Genomic DNA, 27,261 nt, shown 5'->3' with positions numbered 1-27,261 from the left:
AAATACGGACAAAGTCACACCTCCGTTTTCTTAAGCACTTCTGTACTTCCCAACAGGATATCTTCTTCTTTTTTTTTTTTTTTTTTTTAAAGACCATCCATGTCGCCAAAATTGTAGTGTCCTCAATACGACGTGGAAACAGGAAACAGAGAGTAGTTGTAGGTAGGAATAAGTATTTAATCAAGAGAGAGAGAAGAAATGCATGCAGCTCCAGTAAAGGTACATCAAGAATGACACAAGATCCACCAGTTACTGTTACCCAGCACTCATACATTCCAATTACATATATAACATTCCAATTAAAGGAACATGCCATTACTACAGTAGGCAGCACCATAGACTGTCTATATGCCTGTTCCGTGAAAGGACAGGCAAACTGTGCACAATAAAGAAATGTCAAAAGAGGAATTCTGAGCTGTAAGTGAGCCCATGCTAGGCACTTATTCACCAGGCTGAGAAGACACGCCCTACGGCACACAAGTGAAGCCCAACACTTTGACTAGCAAAGGTAAAATGCATCCTTGCTATCTAAAATAAAACAAAAAAATATGGAAAGAAACAAACTGATCGTTTGATGCTATCTATTCTAACTATAAGAGAGGCACTAAAATGAAAAGGAATGTATAAAAGACAATAGCCAATCGACTGGAGCTGCAGAACTGTATGTTTTAAGTGAATGAAGCAGATTATAGGGGTTAGTTGCCGTTGGTTGTTTACCATCAGATTTTAATGAGATTTGATTATTTTCTTTTATGATGCTGATACAAAAGCAAGATTCCATAAAAGTATAAAATGAACCTCAGATCTTTCAATACAATTATCAATGTGAACAAAAACATTACAATTGGGTAAGAGCGAATAATAAGGATGTTTTTCACTGACGGAATTACTTTTATTCACAAATAATAAATAAAGACCAACAAACCAATGGCCAACACTATGAAGTGAACGATTCAACTTCCAACACATAAAATCCCCTAACATTCTACACGTAACCCTTCGTATGCATGCCTAACGTTCCATAGCTTTCTGACATAATTACGAAACAAGGCCCGCAAGCCAATGGCAAACACTATGACGTGAACGATTCAACTTCCAACATGTAAATTCCCCTAACATTCTACACGTAACCATTTGTATGCATGCCTGACAGTCCATAGCATTATGACATAATTACAAGACATTGACAACACGGAACCTAACCAACAGGTGAAAATTATTCCACTTTTTAACTTTTTATATATCTATAGCTTTATGTTACATATAACTGTCAATATCATCTGCAACTGTTTTCACGTGCTTTACTGTGCCAGAAAAGCATTTGGTTCTCCTCCCTATCCCAACTGTAAAACAAAACACCTGATGCTATCTTACGCCTTCCTCTCCTGAAGCTGTGTCCTTTGCCCTCCATCAAAGAAGTTAAACAGTGCTGCACTGACAAGCTCTCAGGGCATACTGGAATTTCTTTATGTTGTATCAACAGTGGGTAACAAACTTTGTTACTCACTTTTCCTGTATCACAGCAGAGAATAACCAAATTTATAATCTGAGGTGCACGCGAGTGGCTGTCAATGAGAGCCATATATGACAGAGATACTATTGAAAAAGGTGGGGATAATCAGGTGTGTCAGATTGTTTGGCAGATATGCTGGCAAACAGAGTATTTGATGCCAGTTAGTGGTGTTGAAGCATTAGCTGCATCATGAAGGAACAGGTAAAACTTGCTTTGTATTTCAATAAATACATGTTGTAACACAAGAGCACAGTCCTCAATATGTATAGGTCTTGGACAAACAGCTTTGGCTGCCTTCCCGTGTGACTGCCCTAGGGGTAATACATTCAGTGTGGTTTGATAATTACCATACACTGAAAACATCAGTGGTTTGAATTTATGCACTCATGTTCCAGTTGACGTGGCCAAAGTTTGGTTTCCCAGGCCACTCCTCTGTGCAATCCGTTTCCTATCCCTAATCATTGTATTAACTTGAAAAATCCCCTTGGATAACCATTTCAAAATTCATGTGGTTTGATCAATAGCTTTTCCACCAACTTCTAGTTATGTTAAATGTATAAAACTGATGCCCACAGGCAACGACTTGGACGATGTATGCAGTGTTTGTAACTCATAAAACTTGAATTTACTCACTCACTAACTCACTCCCCTCACTCATTCACTCGATCAGTTTTTGTGATATATTTCATGTTGATATCATTACTCAAATTATGTGCCTCATTTTCTTATATGATATAAAACAGAGTGGTTTACTTGTTGCACCTGCAATTACCTCCCACACTTGTACCAGCTTTTTTTTGTTTCCTTTCTCTGAATCCAGTCACTTTGTGGAGCACACCTGTTTTATGTTTACTGTTGCAATCTTATCTATTCACGTGGTCTAACTGATGTTATATGTTGTAACAGAACATGACTGTTACTGGGTGATAGGAAATCGTATGCTGGATATCAGAGCGTGGACTAAAGCAAACATTAGGAGGACAACTAGGCAATGATTAAAACATTAAAGCTGCACCACCCATTGCCCTGTGATCCAAAAGCACAAATAATGTACTGTATGAGAAAACATAGGTTCAATGTTTGCTTAATGTGGCTGTATGACAACCAATAAAACTACTCACAATTAGACCAAGAACAGTGGGAATACTTTGGTATAACAACCTGTTAATTGTTATGCAAATAAGTAATTTACAAATGAAAATGTGCCCATCTTTGATGAGATTTTTATTCTTTATACTTAATTTGTGAAAGTGATTTATCCGTACTCTCTGTCACAGGCTATTTTCAAGATCATTGATGTTATAGGGTATACCTAAGCTACTAAACACTCACTAGCCTGACTCAACAACTCAACCATTCTTTAAAACCAGTAAACAAAAAGGAGGTTGATGAAGATGTCATAAACAATTAAGTAATGACACAACATAAATAGTGCTGCACAGCTCTCATCTAGATTGTTATGAGCAACTGGACATCCTGTTGAGCGACTTCCAAAACCTATATTAATTTTAAACCTACAAGCACATTATTGTCCTCAAGAACCTTATAGGATAGGAGCATGGCACTTTCTTTAATATTTCCAAAATCCATGTACATTGTAAAATAGGCTTTATTTGCTGCAGCTAATGGGCTCTAAAGAATAATGAGTGTACCAATACATTGGCGTAAAGGTTAACAAAACATGTGCTAATCAAAAGACAAGGACAACTCACGTCAAGGTTGTATTCATTACCTGTTTTTAATGTCAGCAAGATACCACAATGGTGATATTTTAGACAACACAAACATCTTCCTTTTAGGGAATAATATCTTGGAAGTCAAAGCAATGCAAAATGAATTTGAGTGAATGCATGCACTGGGGAAAGATCAACTATTTTGATTACACAAATAAGGTAAGTAATTATTTACTAGGCTAAATGTAGAAGGGTCATTCGACATTTCAGTACTTTGAAGATTTCTATTGAAGAATTATAAGCATTTGCAAATGGTCCGCTAAAATAAATCTTCCCTAGCTTGAAAACTGCAATTTTGGAATCTCTTCCTTTGTTTTTATGTTTTATTTTATTCTCCTCAGTGGGCTTATCTTGGCAATAATTCTGACTCTATTCTAGGTGTGTTTTAAGATTCCAGATCTTGGATATAGAACTTTGTAGTTTTTTAAAGGTATGAAGTTATGATTTCACAAGGCGGCAGCACTGAAAATTAATTGATTGTGGCAGCATGGAATACATATGGTTGCCTTTTTACAATATTGAGTAAAAAAATGAAGTTAAATGGTCAACTAAAACAAAGTCAAAGAGCGAAGTTTTCCAATATCAAAAGTATAGGATTTTATCAGAACTATGCAAGTACAATGTGCCCAATAATGGCGCTGTACATAAGATTTGCTACAGGTGTCTTTTCCTTTCTACCCATCTCTCAGGAAACACTGTTTCTGTTTTTACTCAAGACAGGAAAGCACACACCCAGAGGTCTTCATATAGGTCACTGTAGCGATGAAATATTGAACCAGAAACCAGAATTCTTCTTGGGAATTGCTTTTTTCACAAATAATAAATAAAGGCCCACAATCCAATGGCAAACACTATGAATGGAATGATTCAACTTCCAACACGTAAAAGTCCCTAACATTCTACACGTAACCCTTTGTATGCATGCCTGACATTCCATACCATTATGACATACCACGACACGATGAACAAGCTGCTGCATGTACATACCCCATGTAACCATCACCCTCACTCTTAAACTACAATATTCATACAATAGTACATAGTGTAGTTAGTGTAGCTGTCAATAATTCCAACAAAGCAACGTATGAAATGTAGCGTACTGTTTAAGCATCATTGGGCTCTATTTAACTAAATTGTGAAAATAGACTCCTTACACTACAAACGTCTAGAGATGTGGTCCCACTGATTCTTAACTAGATATAATAATGTTTTCTAGCTGTGGGTATGAAAATCAGCTTAAACTCATCATAAATATTTCAAATTTTTCAGTTAAGAAGAGATACATTTATATTGATCTGCTATAAACGACCTATTAATTTACCTATCTGGTGTTTATGCTATTGTACAAACCAGGACATGCTAAATAACCTGGATAATTGGTTAAGCAGCCCATATTATATACAGGGATATACTGTGGTACCCCTTTAAATATTTCCTAACAGTCCCAGGCCCCAATGGGTCTACATTATGTAGTTTGAGGGATTCATAGGGCATGTTGTGCAAAGAGTATGTTGATTAACTTTGCAGGTGGACTTGGATAAGATGAATTTTGGTAGCTAGAGGCATAACATATTTTAGTACATCGCAAATGTCTATTAAATGGCTAGCTCCTTTGTGATTTGAGTTTGTAAACACAAAGGGATACTTGAAACAAAAGAGGTGAACATGAAGATGTTTCTAGTTTGGCTAGGTACACATTCTGCCATGACCACTGGGATGGGGGTCTGTGAAGAAGTTAACTGGTTTGCAGGTGTGTTTCATCAATTGGTGGACAATATAGTAATGTAGTCATTTCGTCATTGACACATGCACCTTATTGATCACACATGTAAATGCTTCACTAATAATTCACGGTGTGCAAACTGTATGCAGGTAGTTACCATCTGTTCTTTAGAGTTCACTTCTGGACAAACCTGAGGACAACATGGCAGGATCACATGGATGAGGTGGGGCAATGAGTTTACCACCTTAAGGCCTGCAATGGGCAAAATGTGATGAATGTAGAAACAAGCATTAACAATGCCAAACGTTCTGGTTTATAAGTGCATTTCATATCAATCATGGATTTAAGCACTTCAGTCATCATATATGCACTCTCTTACTCATCTTTGCACTCATTCATCCATCCACTGACTTTGTCTTGAATTTCCCTCTGAAACAACCAAAATCTCACACAAACTCAACAGCATGTGCAACATAAATGAAAAAAAAACAGTAGAAAAAAGAAGCCATGCTACATTCTAAATTTGTCAGAAATATGCTGGCAAATATAGCAGTGGATGTCCATCTTACATTGGTATTTTATTTAGCTTATAACTGTTTTAACGTGTTAGCTTGACCGCCACATTTACAACCAGTATGTTGACCATCTTGTAACGGTAAAACAATGATACACTATGAACATCAGCATTCCATAATGGTTGTCTGGTTTAGAGGAAGAGGCCACATGGAATGCAGCACAAAGCAGATGAAATTAGCAGCCAGCAACACTGCCTGGGCAGCTCTGTAATGCATTTTAAAAAGGAAAGAAGCTAATAAATGAAAGGGTAACGATAAAACAGGGAAATTGAACACTAAAGGACTGGCCAACTAGACTTGACACTGAAGCGCACTCATTTTCTGGTGATTGTGCATGTGTTCAGAAATAGTGGATATGCATGTGTTCAAAAAATGTTGTACTTTACTGGGCAATGAAGCAGTGAATGCTATGGATTGAACCATTACTCCATGCATGAAGCTATAATGGATGGAAGTAGAGTGTAAATGACACTCAGACAAACTGATGGTATAAGAAGACTGGCTCAGCAGCCCTCTGTGTATCTATATGGGATATATTTATACATATACGAGTGTATGCAATATTTAATTATTTTGTACAAGATCCTAGTAAACAGCTAAGTGTGTCAGGGCTACAGAAGAGAGTTTAGCAAGAATTATTAAAGCACACATTTTCTATTACTAGGGTTAGTCAAGGGGGTAACCAACAACAAACCTCTTTGTTACACAGGTAATCTGTGAGATTTTAAGCAACAAAATGCATGCTTGCAGTATTTTACAAAATGCAAAAACAATCTGCCCTTAAAAGCCTAATGACTTTAATATATGTGTTAAACTGTTAATACATCAGGCCTAATACGTTTGTCATAGGTTTTCATAATAAACAGATCAGACATATTGTATCTGAAATTAACGTTGCTATTAAACCATCAAGGCCTATGGCTGTTATCGTTGGCTTGTTACCATAACTAATATAGGCCTACTGTATAACCCTATGCTTTCCCAAAAGACAACCATTAGGCATACATTGATACATATACAGAACTATACAAAAGTACAGTTGTCAAACCAAAATACTATTTCTCCTAAGAGGGTCTAACAAGGATTTTTCCAGTGTGAATCTTCTACATCCACGATTTGCCACGGAGGGCCAATACCAAAGCCTTTGCCTACTAAGGTAATCTGTGAGAGTCCATGAAACAACTTACCTATCTTAATGCTTTAATATAGAATGGTAGCATTTCTCCATTAAATGCATTTTGACTTTAACATATGCTTTTCACAACCAATATATCAGGCCTAGTGCCTCTATCATAACTTTCATGATAAACAATCAGGTCTATAACCTTTATCAATGGCTTGTCACCATAACATATTTAGAGCAACAGTGTTGGGCTTAGGCTTCCCCATTAGGCTGCCATCAGGTATGCCATAATACAATTTCAAATATATAGACAATTACAGTTGCACAAATCATCTTTCACCATAGTTTGCTCATTTTGGACACCAACTGTGAATCCTTTGCCTACAGTAATATGCGAGATTCTGAGTAATAATATACCTGCTTACAGGCTTCAGCACAGTGTAATACAATCCACCCTTGAATGTTCAGCATTCAAGCTTTTCCCAATAAATCTGACATGACTTTTCTCAGTGATCCAATAACGCTTAAAGCCTTTACCATTAGCTTGACACAATAACCAACACAGGCCAACTGAAAGTGTCATAAACCGGCAACCATCATGCATATGGTTAAAAAACCACAAACATACCAAAATAAAAATAGGTAAACCAATATACAATCAGTCTCAATAGGGCCTAACAAGAATTATCATAATGAAAATACAGAGTTTCTCAGAGTGGGTGACCAGCCCCAAAACACTTTCATTTTGTCGTAGCTGATGAGATTAAATGGGCATAATAACCTGTCTATAGACTTTGTCATAACAATCCACTGTTAGAGGTCAATTGGCTTCAGCAAACACAGTTCACAATAAATAAATCAGTACTGGTCCCTATGTCATATCGTTCCTTAAAAAAAAAGACCAGACCTGTGGCATCTGCTTAACAGATTCCAACTCATCAATTAGGCATAAGGCTTTCTCACCATAGTCAACTCCGGTCAACTCTGTGTGCTGTACCACATGACAACCATCAGGCACAGAGTGGTACAATTACAAAGATATATACAATTACAGTTGACTAAGCAAAATTTTAAATCTCTTAAGAGAGTTTAGCAAGGATTATCAGAGACCAAATCTTTTATCTCCACAGTTTATTACAAGAAGTAACCAACACAAAACACAAAAATCCTCCCCTGCTATAGCGATCTGTTAGATTCCTGTAACAAAATCCTTCTCTGCAGAATTTGATATTGAGTAATCGCAATCCATCCTTAAATGCATTGATCATACCCTTTACACAATTAACACATCAGGCCTACTGCCTTTATTGTAACAGTTCAGTATAAATAGTTCAAGCATATAGCTATGATCACTGCCTTGCCACCATAACCAACCACTCTAGTGTATTGAGTACATGCCTAAAAGTTGCAATAGAAACATTCCTTTGGGAGGAAGCACACAGTTGGCCCATTCAAATGCTGTACTCAGGGGAACCAAAATGTTGGTGGAGCCAACGCATATAACGCTGTCTCGTCAGAACGCAAAAGGATCTAACAATGCACAGTTAATTTCTTCTCAGTATCTTCCATAAATGCTATAAGACACATGCGAAAGTGAACATTTATTGACTGTATCACCTCTACATATTCCAACCTCTTAGATGTTGCTGGGCCTTTTAACCTTTTAATACATTACTATGGTACTTACCTTCAGTAGTTGGGTATTGTGGACGATCTGCACACAGATCCAAAAGTTCTGTCCCCAGTTACTGAAATGTAAATATTAACAGGACCAATTTGTAATTTGATCTGTTCAATTTAAAAAGAAAGATTAATGATCTTGTATATCTAGAAAACGTGCAATGTTCTCACTTAAATATGCCTGACTTTGTTATGGATTCAGAAAAAGGTCTGCAAAACTTTCCGAGGGAGGAAGACCGAATTTCAATGGATGAACACAACTGCATCTTAGAAAATGACAGTTTTTTATTGTCAACAGAATTATTTGCCACTAGTATTATATTTAACTTATATTTTAAGTCTCTTGTGTGCTCATGCTTACTCAAAGCAGCCTTATTTTTGGATATCGTGAAGCATAATGTGCTTGTGTGACTCCAGGCCTCACTGAATGAGTCATGTTATTTTTAGGAAATTGAGATTTTAAACGCTTGTAAAGGATGCTGTTTCACAAATGAGGTGGGCCACAATTCAATGCATCCTTGATAACGTTAACATATAAATATGTTCGTGGCACAAAGGTAATCACCAATTTTTGTAGTAAAACCGCTTCTTTTGTGTCCATGAAAAGTGTTCTCACTACTTGTCCCCCTGTTATTTATTCTTCAAAGTAACTCTTAGCCAGGGGGATTAAATTAGCTTTTTAGCAACTTTAAAGATAAGACATTTCAGCTATTGCCATTATCACTTTCTTTGTTTAGTGTTCCCAGACAGAGAGTCATTTATTGACCTAAGGTGAAGTTTTAAGCTTATTGTCGCAACTGCATGACATTATTGTCTGCTTTCATGCTGTAGTCTTTGCTCTTAATTAGGGCTAAAAGGGCTAGCACACATTTTGTTGAGACTAGCAATATTTAATATTGTTTCAAATCCATATCATGTTCTGGAAGGAGATGCAGGACAAATGGACGCACCACATATTGTGGTATCAGCCAACTCCTAAATGAAACCAAAATATCTATGATGCTAAGGCCGGTAATGTTCACAAGTTGGTGCTCCAGTTAAATGAAATCAAAGTAATCCTGAATGGCCTGACTGAATTACTCACTTCTGTCTCTATTATGATAGTTATCAAACTAGCTACATTCCAAAGTTGCATATCTAGAAACCATGCCTCTTCATATAAATGCAATCCACATACTGTCCCAAGAGAGTATTTTTGCTCCCATTCCTAGACTATTGTATCTATCAATATTTTGGACATATCAACAAATCTGCATAATCGGAAAGGTTAAGATCAAGGGGGATATTTACAATAAAATGTCGAAGCATGGTGGTACTCCAAAATTGGTAACGCCGCACTCTGACATTTTTTACACACAGGAATGCAACATATTTACCAAAATACGGCACAGCCCTGCGTTTCTCCTAGCATTGGTGCTAAAAATGCTGCCTAGCGCCTGAGCAGGCACTGTTGCGCCATGTTGCAAGGTTGCCTGCATTGCAGAAGCAAGTGTTTATGTGCAGGAAGCGACACCTTCCTGCACATAAGCAACCTCTAAAGGCAATTTGCTGTATTTATGTGTGCTGCAGAATGCAGCACACATAGAAAGAGCAACAACTAGGAGAAATTAGTAATTTCTCCTCATATAGCCATCCTAAAACCAGGTTTTACCTGGTCTCAGTTTTTGGTGTTGCCCCTTCCTTGTAAATATGAGGCAATGTCGAAAAGCAATGGGTGTTGCAGCAGAACACCAACTACAACACCTATTGCATACCCCTTTCATGCTAAGTGAAGCGTGAAAAGGGGCCTTACTTACAAGGTGGCGTTAAACCACGTGAAATCCATCTTGTAAATAAGGAGAAGGGGATATCGCCACCAGAACGTCACTAAAAGTGATGTTCTGGTGGCAATATCCCCTTGTAAATTTTCCTCCTAGTCTGCTACAAATCTAGAGAATCAAACCTTCAGAATACAGTCACTCTGATCTTTGTTTCCTTCTCAGATTAACACTAACATAAACCTCCTACACTTACACTTAGTCTATTTTCTTTTACTGTGTCTTTCGTCTGAAATGTTTATGTTGCATAATACTACAGACCGAGCTAGTAGGGCAAAACAATTTTGAGACCTGTAAGAGAAGGCAGAATATTTCTTTGTGCTAATCTGAACATTTTCCATTGGCAAATTGTTCACATTTCAGGTTTTCAAACCACTGATAATAGTTTTAAGTGCTGAGTTGAAAAAAACAATTTTCTTAATATGAGATTTTTTGAGAAACACCTTTAAAAGTCATTCTAACTGAGCTGTTCTTCAAGATAATGCATGTGTAAATTGTTTGCCTGTTTGGATTCATACCTTTTTCTTCTGCAAAGTGTCTATGATCACAGACCGTTGTCCTTTCTCTTTTCTCAAAGAAATAGACTCCCACATGGAGCCACAAACTGCTTAGTATTTTGAATTTCCCTCTAAAGTTACTGTATCCTTTAATCTATCTGTTGACAAAAAGTCCCTGTCTCCCCTTGAAAAACAGTTTGAATCGTCATGAAGGAGCTCTGCATTGTTTGGTGTTCATAAGCTGTAAATAAATAGCAACGTAGCAAATCACCATGGGGGTGCAAATGACATTTTGGATGTGAAACTTCCAGTTGCACTCAGCATGGGTGCAAATAACAGGTATTTGGTCCCTCAATTTGAGGTAGATGAATCCTGGTGCTAATTACTGAAGCAAATGGCACACATTTGGAAACTTTGCAGTTAGTACAATATTTTTATGTTTAATACTATTGTAAATTAATTGTATATATTTATTTGAAATGTAGAGCTGAAGGAAAGCATGATACGGCATTATTCATTTAATTTTGAATTATAACTTCACTTAATTTTAATATATTAATAAATTTACAGTTTGCTCTTAAGTTTAAAACAAAAAATAAATTCCCACCCTAATGTTAAAAAAATATTTTTTTAAAATAGGTTTTATTATTATTAAAAGTTAGGTATAGAATTTGATTTAATTTTTATTTAATATCATTTTTTTACTAGCATTTGGGGGTCGATTCCGATTCGGGAAAATCCCCTACGAATTGCCGTATGGAGCGTTTTTCCTGTACAAATCATACACCTTCAACACCCCCATACGTACGATGAAGTACGATCCGAACTCAAAGCTGATCTCCGTACGAATCGTACCAAACACTGTACGACTTACATATACGTACAAATCGCCTTCGGAACACGCAGTACGCGACGTCTGTACGGATCGAAGCAGCTGTTTCCGACCCAGCAAGTACGATTCATTACGACAGGACTCCGTAGGACTCTTTTCCTACAGGAGTTTAAAACGTCCGTAAGAGCAGATTTTGACTCGAACTGCGTGCGAAACGGACCCCCCCAGGTACGTGAGTACACCCCATGCTTGCAGGGGTACGGTGCGTAGGGGTACGGTGCCACGGCATTCAATGTGTAGGGGTACAGTGCCATGGGGTACGATGTGTAGGGGTACAGAGCATAGGGGTACGGGGCGTACCCCCATGCTTGCAGTGGTATGGCGGTTATGTGAATGTGTTGCTCTCCGTACGAATTGCTCATATGGCGTTTCCCGTACGAATCGCGTTCTCGGTCCCCTGTCCGGATCGTACTTGTCGGGTCGTACGGCATGTTTACGATTCGTACAGTTCACTTTCAGGGTCCATATCGTACGGATTTTCCCTTGCTTTTCGTACGATTCGCTACGATTCAGATGTATTTTTTTACTACAGATCGTACTACACGATTCGGACGGATTTGTACGATTCGTATGGAAAAGGCTACAAATCGGAATCGTCGTAGGGTTTCCCGAATCGGAATCAACCCTTAATGTTATACTAATTTGAAATACCAAGAAAGTGGTTGGAATATTTTCTTATTAAATAATAAATATATATTATTTTATTTTTTTTACTTTACATTTTTTTATTTATATTTGTGACCATATTTTTTGTATATTTTCATTTAACATTATTTCCTAGGGGGCTCATTTTAAGTCCTTACCTCCATTATGTTCTGTCGTTAGGTGTTGCAATATCATTTGTTGGCTATGTGTGGTGCTGGAGTTACTACTGTTTCTTTTTGGCAGGAGTAATTTACACTCGTAAATTTGGGTACAACTCTGTTTTAGAGGCAGAAAACATTCAAGTCTACACTTTTGAATATCTTTACATTATGATTTTATTCAATACCCAAAAGCATTAAAGTTAATAAAAAAAACTAAGAGTGAAGGTACTTGCGACAACTGTCAACTACCTTTTATGAATAGGCGAGGTTATGCCTGATAACAGAGGCACAGTGAGACACTCTATGAATCAAGACCTCAAACTATATTAATTACCAGAGGTTATCCTGAATTTCTCTGCTATGAAGTCTGGAGACATTGTTAAATCTTGGCAAAAATGTATAAAATTGAAATATAGTACGTAGAGATTTTATTAAACATAAATTAAATGTTTTCCACTTTCCCCTCAACAACATTGTATTCTGTGTCTTACATTCCTTTAATATCTCCGTTCAATTAATTTCGAAATGTACAGAAAGAACAAGAAAATATGGCTTTTTGTTTTTATTAATAAGAATATACCCTTACTGTTTATCTGGGTCTCTCTTGTTAGGAAATATCAAAGAAGTAGCGTGGTTAACTTAGACCTGTTACATTGCCAATTGGCTCAGTAAGAAACCAGCTAAAATATGGAAAATATTGCTTTAAAAATGCAACGAATGCTGACTTATATATTCTCAGTGGTTGTGTTATGGATTACGGGGTAATTCATTGGAACGAAACAATTTTGGAAGAATAACTTCTTAAAAAATATTTAAGTTATGACTATATTGAAAATATTCATGTGAGAAAGACAGGCGGCTTACACATGACTTAGCCATGGAGAGAATAGCCACAGGGTGGTTTGTGCTGGCTCGCATATTTTTTAACCAAAACTTCATCAACTCATTGAATCAAGATATTTTGATTAAATATTCGATGGGCATAGAATTTCTATGTCGCGATGTACAATGTTTATATGTGTAGATTAACACAAGGTTTGAACAATATGTTGTTCAGAACTAGATGTCAATGGCAAGTTTCAAGCTTTCCTTCATCTTTTCATTTATATATGTGATGGATTGTATTGGCGACAAAATATGACCCTAATAAGATAAATGGCCCAAAGTATGAAGGCTTTATCACAGCACAAAGTGATGCAAGAAGTGCATGCTATTTTCTACCTAGTGCAAAAGGTGTGTTGTCCTTGAAAGGTGTCCTTTTCTCAGCAAAAATGCTTTGAACGACTTTGTCTGGCTTTACGTCATGGGAGCATTAATGGGACTGAACAATGCAAACATAGCCTGATCTACTGAGATAGCTAAACTGGGCTTTGCATCACAAATTAACCACTTCCAGTGCTTTCTTAACGTTTGTGCATTTTGTGCTTTCTAACTTGTTTTCCACTAAAGATATGCAGGCAAAAATGGTGTCTCTTTTTTTCAAACATACTAGGAATACTAAATGTGCTCATGATTTGTGAATGCTCCTAGAGGAAACTGACGAAATAGCCAAAACATAGATTATTTTAGTTTTGGGGTAAAAATGAGAAAACAGGGCTGTGAAAGAACATATGTTTTTTTCTAAAATGACATAAATGAAAGGTTTGCTGTACTGCAGTCACCATTCTTCCAGCTTTCAGGAACAAGCAGAGGTGTCCCAAAAATATTACTTAACACAGTTTTGTCTAAAACATGGAGGTAGTCAATTTTTCTTACTTTTTGTGGTTTTAAACTACTTGCAGTTTGAGGTGAAACAGGCATGAAATCTATATGTGACCCCGGAAAGGGATACATTTTTGAGAAGTAGACAACATTTTTAATTTAGCAAACGTCCTTTGCGTAGCTACCAAAACATTTTCCCAAGAAATCAAACTGTTGGAATAAAAAAAAAAAACAATGAAAACAAGTAGAACAAAGTAGCAATTGGTGACAAGTTTTTCATCTCTAATTTGCTGCCATGATGTCCAATTTACAGAAGAAATATACCTTCACATCCTTTGGGTCACAAAAGTATATATAGGTTCTGAAAATTTCTCAAAAACATTGGGAACTGAGAGCCAATAACTGTGCTGCTCATTATATACCGATCATGCGGCAATGCATATGGTAAAATCTAATGTATCAAAAATGGGTCAGGTGGAAACCTATGTATCTATAAAATAGGCATACAATACTGTGTTGAGAAACAGTGGTTATCTGTACACCTCTGTATTTGTGGTTGACCATATTAGTATGTGATTCAAAGGACACTTGGCAAAATGTGTTCTTTCTTGCACACAAATACAATTTTAAAGCCACAAATACAGAGATGAACAATTGGTAATAACAAATATTCTAATATTCTGTGTTCCCACACTTCTCTTGATAAAAACAGTACACCACATGTGATACTGGGCCTAGCGCCTTTGACATCCCAAAATGTGACCTGTAAACATCACATTTCACCCAACCCTGGCTCAGCCCTCACACAAAGAAACCTAAAAAAGCCATACATTTCTGAAAGCTAAACTCCAAAGGGAGTCCAGGGTAGAGTGACTTGTGCGGATCCCATTACATTTTCTTACACATTACAACCTTGCAAACCTCAGATGTGGGATAAAAATTCACATGTTTTTCACATTCCTGTACGAGAAAGTTCCAGATGCTGTGGGAATCCACCAAATTCTTACCACCCAGCACTTCCGCACTTTTCCTGATCCAAACGGTCCCACACTAGTGTGTCTTGTCCTTTGGCCTGCAACAGAAAACCCCCAAATCAATGCTTTTTTTACAATGTGGGTAGCTGTGGAATTTCAGCCTTACCCAGAGAAATCTTCAAAGCCCAGACGTTTTTGAAAACTAGATACCCTGGGGAGTTCAAGGTGGTTTGATTCATGTTGATCCCATTATGTTTTTTTACCAATGTGGCCTTCGACCTTTGGCTAAAAACTTGCATTTTCCTCATATTTTTGTCAAATAAATTTCCAGGAGTTGCAAAGAACCATAGCAACGAAACAGCGCTCATTGTAGCCACTGACTACATTTGAATCATCCTGGACTGAGTATAACAGATGCCCGCCTTGTCAGAAGACTCAACGAGAGTGGCATACAAGGATCTTCTCTTGAATGGATTCATATTTCCTCACGGGAAGACACCAAAGGGTCAGACTGTCATCTGTCACATCAGAGACCTAGAGATTGATATATGGAGTCCCACAGGTATCATTCCTCACCCCCACCTTTTTCTACATATGAATGACACCAACTTCATCCAATCACAAGCTATCACCATCTTCTCCAACACCACTAACACCCAATTCATCCTCATCCTAACCTACAAGACATTCCTCACCAAGGCCAACTTCATCAACTGCATCATCATGATAAAAGACTGGATGAGAGCCAACTGCCTACATCTCAACTTTGACAAGACAGAAGTGCTGGTCTTTGCCAACAGGACCTCCTTATGGAACTCCACCTGATGTCCTTCGGAGCTAGGACCTACACCCACACCCACAAACCTATCAAGACATCTAGGGATCATCCTAGATGACAAGCTCAACATGATGGCTCAAGCCAATGTAGTGTAGACCGCCTGCTTCTACATCATATTGATGCTACACAATATCTTCAAATGGTTGCCCCACAACACCAGAAGGACAGTCACAGAAGCATTTATCACCAGTAGGCTAAACTACGGCAACACTCTCTATGCTGGAATCTCCAAACTACTCCTATACAGACTCCAGACCATCCAGAACACTGCTATAAGAATCATACTTGATCTTCCACACCGCACCCACATCACACCACACCTCAAGAAGCTTCACTGGCTCCTCATTCACAAACGCAGCCAATTTAAACTTGTCAAGCACACATACAAAGCCCATCACAACACAGTACCAAAAGACCTAAAGAGCCACATACACTATCACCAATCCACCAGACACCTATGTTCTGCCTTACTCACACACATTCCCATCATCAGAAAAAACAAGACTGAAGTTCACATCATTCTCCTACATCACACCCAAGACATGTAACAAGCTCCCTCAACACATCAGAGTCTCCTTCTCACTTCTTAAGTTTTGCAAGAATCTGAAGCCCTCGCCCTCATATAAGCACCTTGGGGACTTCCCACCTACATACCAGACCAAGCTCCTGGATACCGTCTTGGGTGATTAGTGTGCTCTATAAATCAATATACCATAGCGTAACTGGGATCCACAAACTTCGTCTGACACAGCATATCACAATTTTCCAGCTAAAAAATGGCACCCCACTTCTATGGCTAGGCCAACCGCCTGCAGCACAAAACACCCCAAAACATGGCATGGAGACGTCAAAATAAAATCTGAGTATAAAATAAAACAACCTGGCTTGGTGATGTTGATAGCTGCGGAATTTGGGCCTGTGTTCGGCAGTCACTGAGGAAAACATACCAAAACCAGATAGTCCTGAAATCTAGACACTGAGGGGATTTCAGAGTGGTGTGACATGCATGAATACCATGACATATTCTTACTGACAGTGTCCTCCAAGCCTCATACTTTGCCTAAAACCGTGGATCTTCCTCATAGCATGAAATCTGCAGGGATCCACAAAATGTCTACCAACCAGTGTTCCCATACTTATCCCAGTAAAAACTCTACCTCACATGTGTGGCTGTTCATATGACCACACACCAGGAATGGATCAAACACAGGACAGTGGGAGTCCTCTCAAAGGTTTTTTGGTCTATTTTTTTCACAGAGATCTAGTCTTTCGGTTCCCTTGAAGACATATTGGGGGAAAACTACCCCAATCTATCCCCAGGGGGAAAGTCAGACTGATGGGCCGCTGTGGGGGGATAGGGGGACACAGGCTGATGAGTGGGCAGGTCAATCACACCCTTACTTTTTTTCAGCCTTTTGTCATTTGGTTGGTAGTGGGGTTTCACTCCGCCATCCTGAAGGAAGAATGTGGATAAACAATCCACCCTCCAGGAGCTGACAGCTTTCCTGCCCAAGAGTTGGGAGGAACACATGCCCATGCCAATGGGATGGTTCCCCCCGAAATACACAGTAAACAGATTCAACTATAAAAACAATATTTGTGTCTAGTGGGCTGTGGTCTCCTCCCCGAGTGATGACTGGGGTAAACATCACCTATCTTTTACCTGGGTTGTCCTCCACACTTAAAAGGTTAACACCTACTTCATGTTGTCATAAATAGGGAGAAATGTGTACATTTCTTGAATAAAAACAAATAAATGCATTGCATATCTGCTGTGGTGCACAGCACTCACCCAATGTGTGGTTCCCTTATGTAAATCCTAGGTCAGACAGCACGTAATCACCTTATTAACTTGGTGGTTGGCTGTGCACCACATAAGGCAACGTAATCAGATTGACTTTTTCAGAGAATGACTGCAGCAACAGGCCATTCTTTATAGATGAATGCTGTGATGTGTTTTCCTCCATTGCACAATGCAGCACAAAAGGTTTGCTACTGCACTGCACGACAAATTAGTAACTCTGTGCCTGTGTGTCTATATTAATTAACCTGGACACCTGAATGCATCAGCAGAAATGATGTTTGGTCCATTTTGATAATAGTCAAGCTTGAAAGAGTTGGGACTGCAAATGCCTCCAAGACAAACTGTATTTTCTCTATTGAAAAGGAGTTGGTTTGGCTCCATTGAGCTTACTGATTTATTCTCCAAAAGAATAGTAGTCAGTGAATATTAAGAACAAGAGATTATGTAAATTAAATTATTGAAAAGAGAGAAACTTTAGATTGCCACATTTAAATATGTTTTAGAAGAGGACACCAAAAGCGAGGTATTGTCCATTATTTATACTTCTTGAAACATCGGTGTACAAAGAGGACACAAAATTTTGCTTCATGCCACTCCCACTGGCAAATAAGATTGGAGGAGAAATGTTATGACTTATACAAATACAGAGGCGTATCAAGAACAGGCGCACTTGATCAGTAAGAGCCAACCAGTGGTGCAGCTTCCATTGGTGCAGCAGGTGCAGTGGCAGTGGTGCCAAGAGGCTAGATAGGCCTACTGAACCCTGAGTGTGGGTGGGGAGTTAAAATTTCCTTCTTCGCTCTAGGACCCATACTACACTACTGGAGCCTGTCTCCTGTTTTTTTATTTGTTTAATGTTTAAAGGGTATTCATATTATTCAGAATTTCTCAGAGTTAATGCATGAAGAGTGGCTCTACATATCTAGGTGGATTGGCTGTAAAGTGTAACTAGATAACTTGGTTTTAAAACTCACTTTAATATTTTGAACATTAATAGCTATGCCCAAATGCTGATCAGAAATACGCTATATTATGCTACTCCTTGCAAGTTTTCACTTTATTCTGGAAAATCTGCTCCCCTGATGCACACGTGGGGCCATATCCTAATGCTTTTTTACTAGTCCGCCAGGCCCTGAAGAGGGCTCTGCACCTGCACCCCTAACTCAGTTAGTTACACTGAGTTAGTTCAAGTGCTGCAGACCGCACAACTTCGAGACACGCAGCTGTCTTGCTGATCCATGTTTCTGACCTAGAGCTCAGGTGCTAATCTCTGGAAATCATACCTGCTAACTTGAAGAACCATCTCACACAGTGAGGAGGGGGCGGGTCTTTGAAGGTGGCGGGGCCACGTGTCAAGAATTATCTAGAAGGCTCTTTTTAACCACACCCTGCCTGAAAGCTCCCTCCGCACAAAAAAAACAAAAACTTGCTGATGCTGATGTCCTGGGATGTTTTCACACCTCTTAATGAACATGGCAGTTCAAAGCCTTGGAAAAAGACCTGGAAAAACACTGTTTACAGTGATTTTCAGCTTCTCTTCCCTGCCACTGTGTGATATCGGCTCATCACATGGAGACCGTGTGAAGGGAGTTGATATCGTGGGTCACATAGTGGCACTGTGTGAGTTGGCAGGTATGGGAATTTCCAATGTATTTCATTAGCAGTTAACAGCACAATGTATTCACGATTGTCTCCTTTACCATTGCAAAACTGGGTCATTTTAAGAAACAGATGTGTTACAGTCACAACACAATTTTTATTTTCACTATATTACTCCTATAATCCCTAAATGTATTAATTGCTCTTCTTAGCTTAAACAAATGTTTTAATGAATATACATTACGTCTTTTAATCTGTTTGTTTTTGTGTTGAAAAGAAAACTTAAGTGAACAAGGAACTTCTCTCTATTAGATTGCATATACTAATGTAAAATGTTAATGCGCAGCTGCATGTTGGTCTAGTGCTGATTTATTTCTTTTAATTATACTTTATGTTGTACAAAATGTTTAGGAGTATGTTTTTTATTTATCCAAATGTTTCAATTTGCAGGTAATTGCTATTGTCATGGACATGTTTACTGATGTGGATTTATTCAAGGAAGTCATCGAGGCCTCTACAAGAGGGATTTCAGTGTATATTTTGCTTGACGATTCCAAAATGTGTCATTTTCTTAAAATGACAGAGAAACAGGGATTTCAAGTTCAAAGAAACCGGGTAAGGTATTTTTCTGTTTTCAACTGAAAATCACTGTCTACCTATACTCTAGGCATTTTCCAATTTGGAAATAACGTTTATCTCATAAAGGGAACCAACACATTTTGGGTAGGTATTTGCAGAGCCATACAACCTAAAATATTCAAGTTCCGCATGTTTAACCCTAGTTCTCTTTACCTTAAAAACATATTCATGTATCAGCATGTTTCCTTTTGAGTTTGATAAAAGGGCTTGTTGTAACACATCCTCTCATCCTCTAACAGGTAGCTTAAAAGCACCCCGAACCACCAATGACTACACAGACCTCCTTCCAAGCAATGTAGTGATGTAGTTCTGCATCATTTGTGCTACCACTTCTAGCCTAAGTAAAGTGTTGTTGAATGTGTGCTGCTGTGCTTTCCATCTCACCGTTGTGTGTAGGCTTATTATAACAATCAGAAATGGGTAGTTTATTAGTTTGAGCCTTATTGTTGAGATCTTCATGGGCCAAGATGTATTTGACTAAAATGTTTTTGGACATTAGTAAAAATGTCTCCAGGTTTCACACATAAAATTGAATTTTCTCCGTTTAGTAGGAGAAGGGTCCAAATAAGCACTGAATACAGCAATACAATCCCTACTAAGAGTGAGCATAGTTCCAATGCCAAATTTTAAAAATCCTTAGCCACATCCCTATGAGGCACACATACAAGACAATCATCATGGCAGCCATGCCAGTTCACAGTTAACAGCAATCTACTCCCCAACTGTATCTCTGCGCTAGCCGACCACCTACCAGTTTCAAAGGAATTAACATCCATCTAACTATGTAAATCAGATGTGTCTTTCAGAAGCCTAGGATATCCACGTTTATCCTATGAATTTAGATTGTTACAGAACCTCATGGCCTCTTGATCAGCCCTTAACATTCCAGCGCACTGTGTATTTGCATGATGCCTGTACAAGTATATCAACTTAGAAACATAATGTTAGTGTATGTGTACTACCACCTGAGAGGGTATCCTGGCGCTGAGCAGGTGTGCATAAGGCCTCATCTTTACTTGAAGAACCAGATCTTCAGCTTCTTGCCGAACCCCAGAGGTGATGAGGAGGCTCTGATATTTATCAATAGGTCGTTCTCGCTTCAAGGGTGATTTAGGAGAAGGTCCGACCGTAGGATCTGGTTCTGCATATGGGCAGGAGTCTAGCTAAGCAGAGGTTCCTGGGTGGTTTGTGAAAGGATATGTGACTATTGAGGTATGCTGGCCAGTGTCGTGTAGTGCCTTGCAGGAGTGAGTGATGATTTTCAACTGTGCATGCTACTTAAGGTATGGCATGAAGGGTGTTCAGCACAGCAGGTTGAGGATGATTTTGTCTGCCATTTTCAGAATGGTTTGCATCCTTCTCGTGAGTTGTTTGTTGGTCCTGGCAAAGAGGTAGCTTCTGTAGTCCAGCTTCCCAGTGATGATGACGTGTTTGATGGTTTTGCAGGTGCTGCTTGGGAGCCATTTGAAGATTCTTCTCATCAGCTTCAGGGTGTGGAAGCAGGAGGGTGTGATTGCGTTGACTTGGGGGGTCATGTCGAGTTTGCTATCAATAATGCCCCGAGGTTCTTGGCATGGGTGCTGGGGATGAATGTGGGTCCTAGTTTGTTCGGTCACTATGTGAAATTCCACAGCGAGGTGTTCTTTTGGAGAAATCAAAACTTCTGTCTTGTCATTGTTCAGTTTGAGACAGTCTTGGTTTGTAAGTTTGGGCTGGATGAGGGGCAGCAAAGTAGATGATTATTCAGGAATGTACAACTTGATTTTGAAGGTGCATATTCTTGATCTTTGTTTTGCAGACCTCTGCCAACACCTGGTTGATAGTAATCTTTTTGATCCCAGGAAGTTTGCTGATGAGGCGGACATCTGGGACAACAGCAGAGTGTCCAATAAAGCATCTAGGGGACTCCCAAAAGGGTGGTCAAGGTTCCCACCAGAAAAAGGAGGAGGAGATCAAAAGGCAGAGTTCTCTAAAGCCCCCCGAAACAACTCACAGGGGAAATGGTCTGGTTCTCATTCCCAATCTGGCCATCATAAGAAAAACTACCCTGACAAATGTCAGCAGCCTAAGTCCATTAACTAGTGGGAGTGCTATGAGTATGGGCACTAAAGGGAGAGCCTAAGTGTAAAAAGAGCACTAACTCCCATTGGAGGAAAGATTCCAAGGGAGGCTAATGTAGTGCTGGGGGATGAATTTGTCGCATTAAATAGGGGGAGGGGTTTAGTGGGGTAACCCTAGTGGCCCTGGTTGACAGTTAGATGGTTCCTAAGATCCATGTGCCCTCAAATACTACCAAGTATACGCAATGGGTCACGATCAATGGACAAGGTGAGGAGGCTCTGGGGGATATAGGAGCCAGTATGACTATGGTGAGGAGTCAGTTCCCCAGGGCAGTTAATTTCCAATGCATTCAACCAGATTGTGGTGGTTGACAACAAAATGGTCACTACCCAGTGGCCCTTGTTCAATTTGAGTGGGGTGTCAGGTCTTCAGAAAATTGCCTGTGGACAGTTTGTTGGGTAATGACCTTGAGCACACTGCCTGGACGTAAGTGGAGCTCAAGCTTCATGTGGAGATATTAGGGTTACTTGATTAGATCTGTGCTATGACAAGGTCCATCGCTGCCCAGGATGGGAGTTTGAAAGGGCTGGAGCCTGAAAAAATGGTCCATCCAGCTGCTACGAATGGGTAAAGGCAGGAGGCATGGGAAATCAGCTCCTGATTGTATGCCTATTGAGATGGATGGGGCAACTGAGGTGGCCATCCGGAGCCTACTGACCAGGGCATTGCACCTCTTGCTGACCTGCCTGTCATTGCTCGATGGCATGTAGTAGGAGGACCCACCAAGGAGGAGTTCTGTAGGGCACCGAGAGTGCTCAACCCTTGAGGGCATGAGACAACAGGCTGAAGCCCATGCTGCAGATAATGCCTCTGGTACTCACCATGTTTTTGGGAGGACAGCCTCCTTTACAGTGAGTCTAAGGTTTCTGTTCATGGGACAACAATGGCCCTGGTGGTCCCCGAATGCCACAGAGCTTTCCCACTGGAGCTGGCTCATGAAATTCCCCTGGCAAGACAACTGGATCAAGACAAGACCTATGCAAGGCTTGTCCCACACTTTTATTAGCCCAGGATCAATTCAGGTACATTCCATAGGACTTGTGAGACCTGCCAGGCTAGTGGGAAGACAGGGCAGAGGCATATCCGCCCCTTAACCCACTTCCTGTTGTGGGCGCATCCTTTGAGAGGATGGGCATCAACATTGGATCATGCCACCAGGTATGCAGAGGCAATTAGTCTGAGAACCATGACAGCACATGCAGTGGAAAAGTCTCTAATTGGGATTTTCACCCAAGTGGGTTTCCCCAAGGAAGTTGTGTCTGACAGGGGAAAAAAACATAATTTCCGCATACATGCAGTCAGTGTGGAAGGAGTGTTCCTACACTGGATCTACAGGTCTTCTACTAATTACCATCCACAAACCATTGGGCTTGATGAAAGGTTCAACGAGACCTTGAAGGGCATAATTAGAGACCTACATGAGGCCTTGAGGTAATAGTGGGCCATCCTCTTACTATTCTTGTTTTTTGCCTACCAGGAGGTACCACAGAAGGGAGTGGGCTTCTGCCCCTTTAAGCTTCAGTTTAGGCACAATGTTAGAGGACGTCTGAGCTTGGTGAAGGAAGGGTGGGAGCAGGTTCCTAGGAAAACTCTCCACTGCATCATGAGCTATAGGATGGCCTTTAGGAACCAATGCCTATGTTATGGAAGCAAGCTTTCAGTAACTTTAAAGCTAGTCAGGCTGTCATGAAAGAGTGGTATTACAAGAAATCTACCTCTGTGGATTTGCTGTCTGGTCAAAACATGTGGGTGATGAAGCCTGTGGAGCCCAAGGCCCTCCAGGACCGGTGGACTAGGTCCTATGATGTGATTGAGAAAAATGGTGAGACCACTGACCTTGTGGATCTCAACACACCTACTAAATCCCACTGGGTGCAGCATGTCAATCACCTCAAACCCCACTTGAGAAGTCTGAGGTCACCATGCTGCTGGAGACAGATGGCGAGGAGGAAGAGGAAAGTGAACCTCTCCCTGACCTCTAAGACTGTAAGGAGAAAGATGAGTCTGTTGAGGAAGTAATTCTTTTCCACCACTCTAACTCCTGTACAACAGAGAGACTGTAACCAAGTGCTGGTACAGTACTCCTCCATGTTCTCCCTTATCCCTGGGGGTAACCTCCTGTGTACCCATGATATGGACATGGGTGACAACCTCTCTGTTATGAACAAGTCTTGCAGGATGTCAGATATGGTAAGATCCAACATTTAGGAAGAGTTTTCTATAATGCTGAAGTTGAGATTGATAGAACCCTCCAGTAGCCCCTGGTCAGTCCTGTGGTCAGATACCAAAAGCTGTCCCACTGGGCACCGCACCTGAACTGAGGTTCTGTGTGGACTATAGAGGGCTTAACTCAGTGACAAAACAGATGCTCACTCTAAACCCCGGGCTGATGAGCTGATCAACAGGTTAGGGTTTGCCCAGTTCTTAAGTGTACTTGGGACACCTGGTGGGCAGGGAGAAGGTAAAACCTCTTCAGGACAAAAGAGAAACCATCATGGCCTGGCTGCCTCCAAAACCCAGAATGAGGTCAGAGCATTCTTGGGCCTCACTGGGCACTATAGGATATTTGTCAAGGGCCATGGCCCCATTATTGCCCCGTGACTGAGCTGACTTCCAAGAAGCAGTCCAGAAATGTGATTTGGACCGAGGCATGCCGTACTGCATTTGTCTCTCTTAAGCATCATCATCATCATCATCATCTTTATTTCGGCAACATGTGCCATAAAAGTACAAATGACATTAAAAGCAGTACATGTTAAGATATATACAACCATTAAAACATATATAATCAATGTACAAGTGTAAGGACCAGCCATTCAGACATACTATTATTTTTTAGATCATAGTTTATCATTTTGATTCCCCATCTAAAAAAATGTCTCCTCTTATGCCAGACTATCCCCAGATACTTAGCCAAGGCAAAAACTATACGCTCTGATAAATCGGTCTTGAGAACCCTATATGCTTGCATACAGTGTGAGAAACCCAAGTTTTTACACAATGGGACAATCCATTTCCTCCTCGCCTTGACATAAGCATTACAGAAAAACAGTATGTGCAAATCAGTTTCCTGTTCAGATTTACACCCTGGGCAATGAGACGGGGAAAATTCGGTCCATTTACTAGTATAGGACCGTAATGGTAAACTACCATACCTCCATTGGAGATACAATTTCCTAATTAATGTTAGAGATATAACATCTAAAACAGTCTCAAACCTGTAGCTGTCCTTATTTAGTAGAAATGATGACGTTAGGGTGCCTAGGCTGCTTCCTTGTAGGTGGATAGCAAATTTACTTTCCCGATACTGAGTGATGAGCTGGGTCCGTGTAACCCTAAGACATGATGAAAGTGGGTCAGACCATAAGGTAGATAGCCCTAATTTCCCTGGTTCTTTCTTGATATAGTTTAGCCAGGGGATTTTCCCGATGTTTGGGAGGGTAAGAATTTCCTGCAATTCTAGCCTGTAGTTCGCTAGCTCTGGTACAGACCAGATACTACGCCAGAATAATAGGGGCCGGAGGCCCATATCTTCGTCTAGAGGTCTCAAGGCCAGCTCCAATCTAATGGGCAATAGGGGGGTACTAGGTGGAAGTGATAGGAGCTGTCTGATAAATTTATTCTCAGTTACAACCAGGTCATGATTGCACATATGGCCCCAAAGTTCACTCCCGTACATAGCCGCTCCCCTGGCTTGTGCTCTGTAAATCTCTAAAGGAGGACCCACTGGCTTACAAGAGGATTTGTTTTTAGAGACCAGTATGATGATTCCACCTGCCATTTGGGCCAGCTTTAGTTGTGATTTCTCTCGTTGATGTGCCCATGACATTTTTTCATTTAGGGTAATTCCTAAATACTCAAAAGTTCGAACCCTCTCCAACATGTTTGGTCCAATATACGGATTAGAACGGGTTCTGGATGGAGGGTTGGAGACCATATATTTGGTCTTCAAAGCGTTGATCTCAAGACCATGATCCTTACAAAATACCTCGAAGCCATTGAGGACTCGCTGTATCCCCATTGGGGACTTGGAGAGCAGCAGGGTATCGTCCGCGAACATAATCGCCGGAACCCTGCTGCCTCCAAGTTTAGGTACATCTATATTCTCAACTCCATTCAGGTGCGCTATTACCCCGTTGACATAGAGGCAGAACAGGGTTGGTGCAAGCACACAGCCCTGCCTAACCCCCCTGTCAATGGGGAATTTGTTAGACAATGTACCCTCCCTGCCGCATCTGACCTGGGCGTAATTATCAGTGTGTAATCTAATGATCATGGTTAAGAGGTGTCGTGGCACCCCCAAACCAAAGAGCATGGACCAAAGTTTCCTACGAGGTACAAGATCAAAAGCCGCTCTTAGGTCAACGAATACAGTATAGAGGCTGCCACCCTCCAACTGTACCGTTTTCCAAAATATAATGGCAAGTCGAAAGACTTGGTCTATAGTGGACACCTTGCTCCTGAAACCCGCTTGGTATGGGCTCAGGACCGAGCAATCTTGCATCCAATCTAATAGGCGGTCCAAAATTAACCTGGCAAAAATCTTTTGAGGGAGGTCTATTAAACTGATGGGCCTATAGTTGGCTGGGAGCAGAGAAGAACCCTTCTTAAAGATGGGAACAATCTCTGCCCCCAGCCAAGTAACAGGCACAGGCATTCCCTCCAGAATTGCATTTAACAAGACCTGTAGGTATGGAGCCCAGATCATAGGTTCATTTTTAAACAAATCACCTGGGAGTTTGTCCAACCCAGGGGCTTTTTTCTGAGGCAAGTCTAGTAATAGCTGCCCCTACTTCTGCCACAGTAAATTTGTCTGAATCCAGAAGTGGCGTAGGGGTCAGGCCCTCCAACATATCATCTTGGACCCAGGCAAAATCTATGTTAGCCTCAGTGTACAGGGATCTAAAATGATCCTCCAACACACTGGGTGCAATATTGGCCTCTACTGCCGGGGTGGGCTCGGCCGAGCCATTTTTAACAATCTGCCTGAACTTCCTGGCATCTCGGAACTTGAGGGTGTCTGTCATATCCACACAGTTGCCATAATCCCATTCGGTCTTAGCATTGAAAATAAGATGTTTGTTCTCCTTCCTCTTAGTTCTAACCAGGGAGGTGTGGCACTTTTGCTTCATAGCCACTAGTAGAGCAGCTTTAGCCTTTCTGCAAGCGGCATTATACCATGGGACACATTCCCCCTTGCATTTTCCTTTACGCTGCCTATGCTCA

General features: G+C 40.3%; 1 protein-coding gene across 1 annotated transcript in view; it reads left to right on the top strand.

Annotated features, from left to right (window-relative positions):
- Window positions 1-27,261, top strand: part of FAM83B (family with sequence similarity 83 member B) — a 471,668-nt gene that overhangs the window by 232,310 nt on the left and 212,097 nt on the right. Inside the window, exon 3 of the mRNA XM_078647970.1 lies at window positions 19,726-19,890. Coding sequence (XP_078504096.1) covers window positions 19,726-19,890 — 165 coding nt within the window. The remainder of the gene's footprint in view (window positions 1-19,725; window positions 19,891-27,261) is intronic.

This window comes from Lissotriton helveticus, chromosome 6, assembly GCF_964261635.1.
Source record: "Lissotriton helveticus chromosome 6, aLisHel1.1, whole genome shotgun sequence".
Taxonomy (NCBI): domain Eukaryota; kingdom Metazoa; phylum Chordata; class Amphibia; order Caudata; family Salamandridae; genus Lissotriton; species Lissotriton helveticus.
The sequence above is the reverse complement of the archived record's forward strand: the minus strand, read 5'-3'. Positions and strand labels throughout refer to the sequence as shown.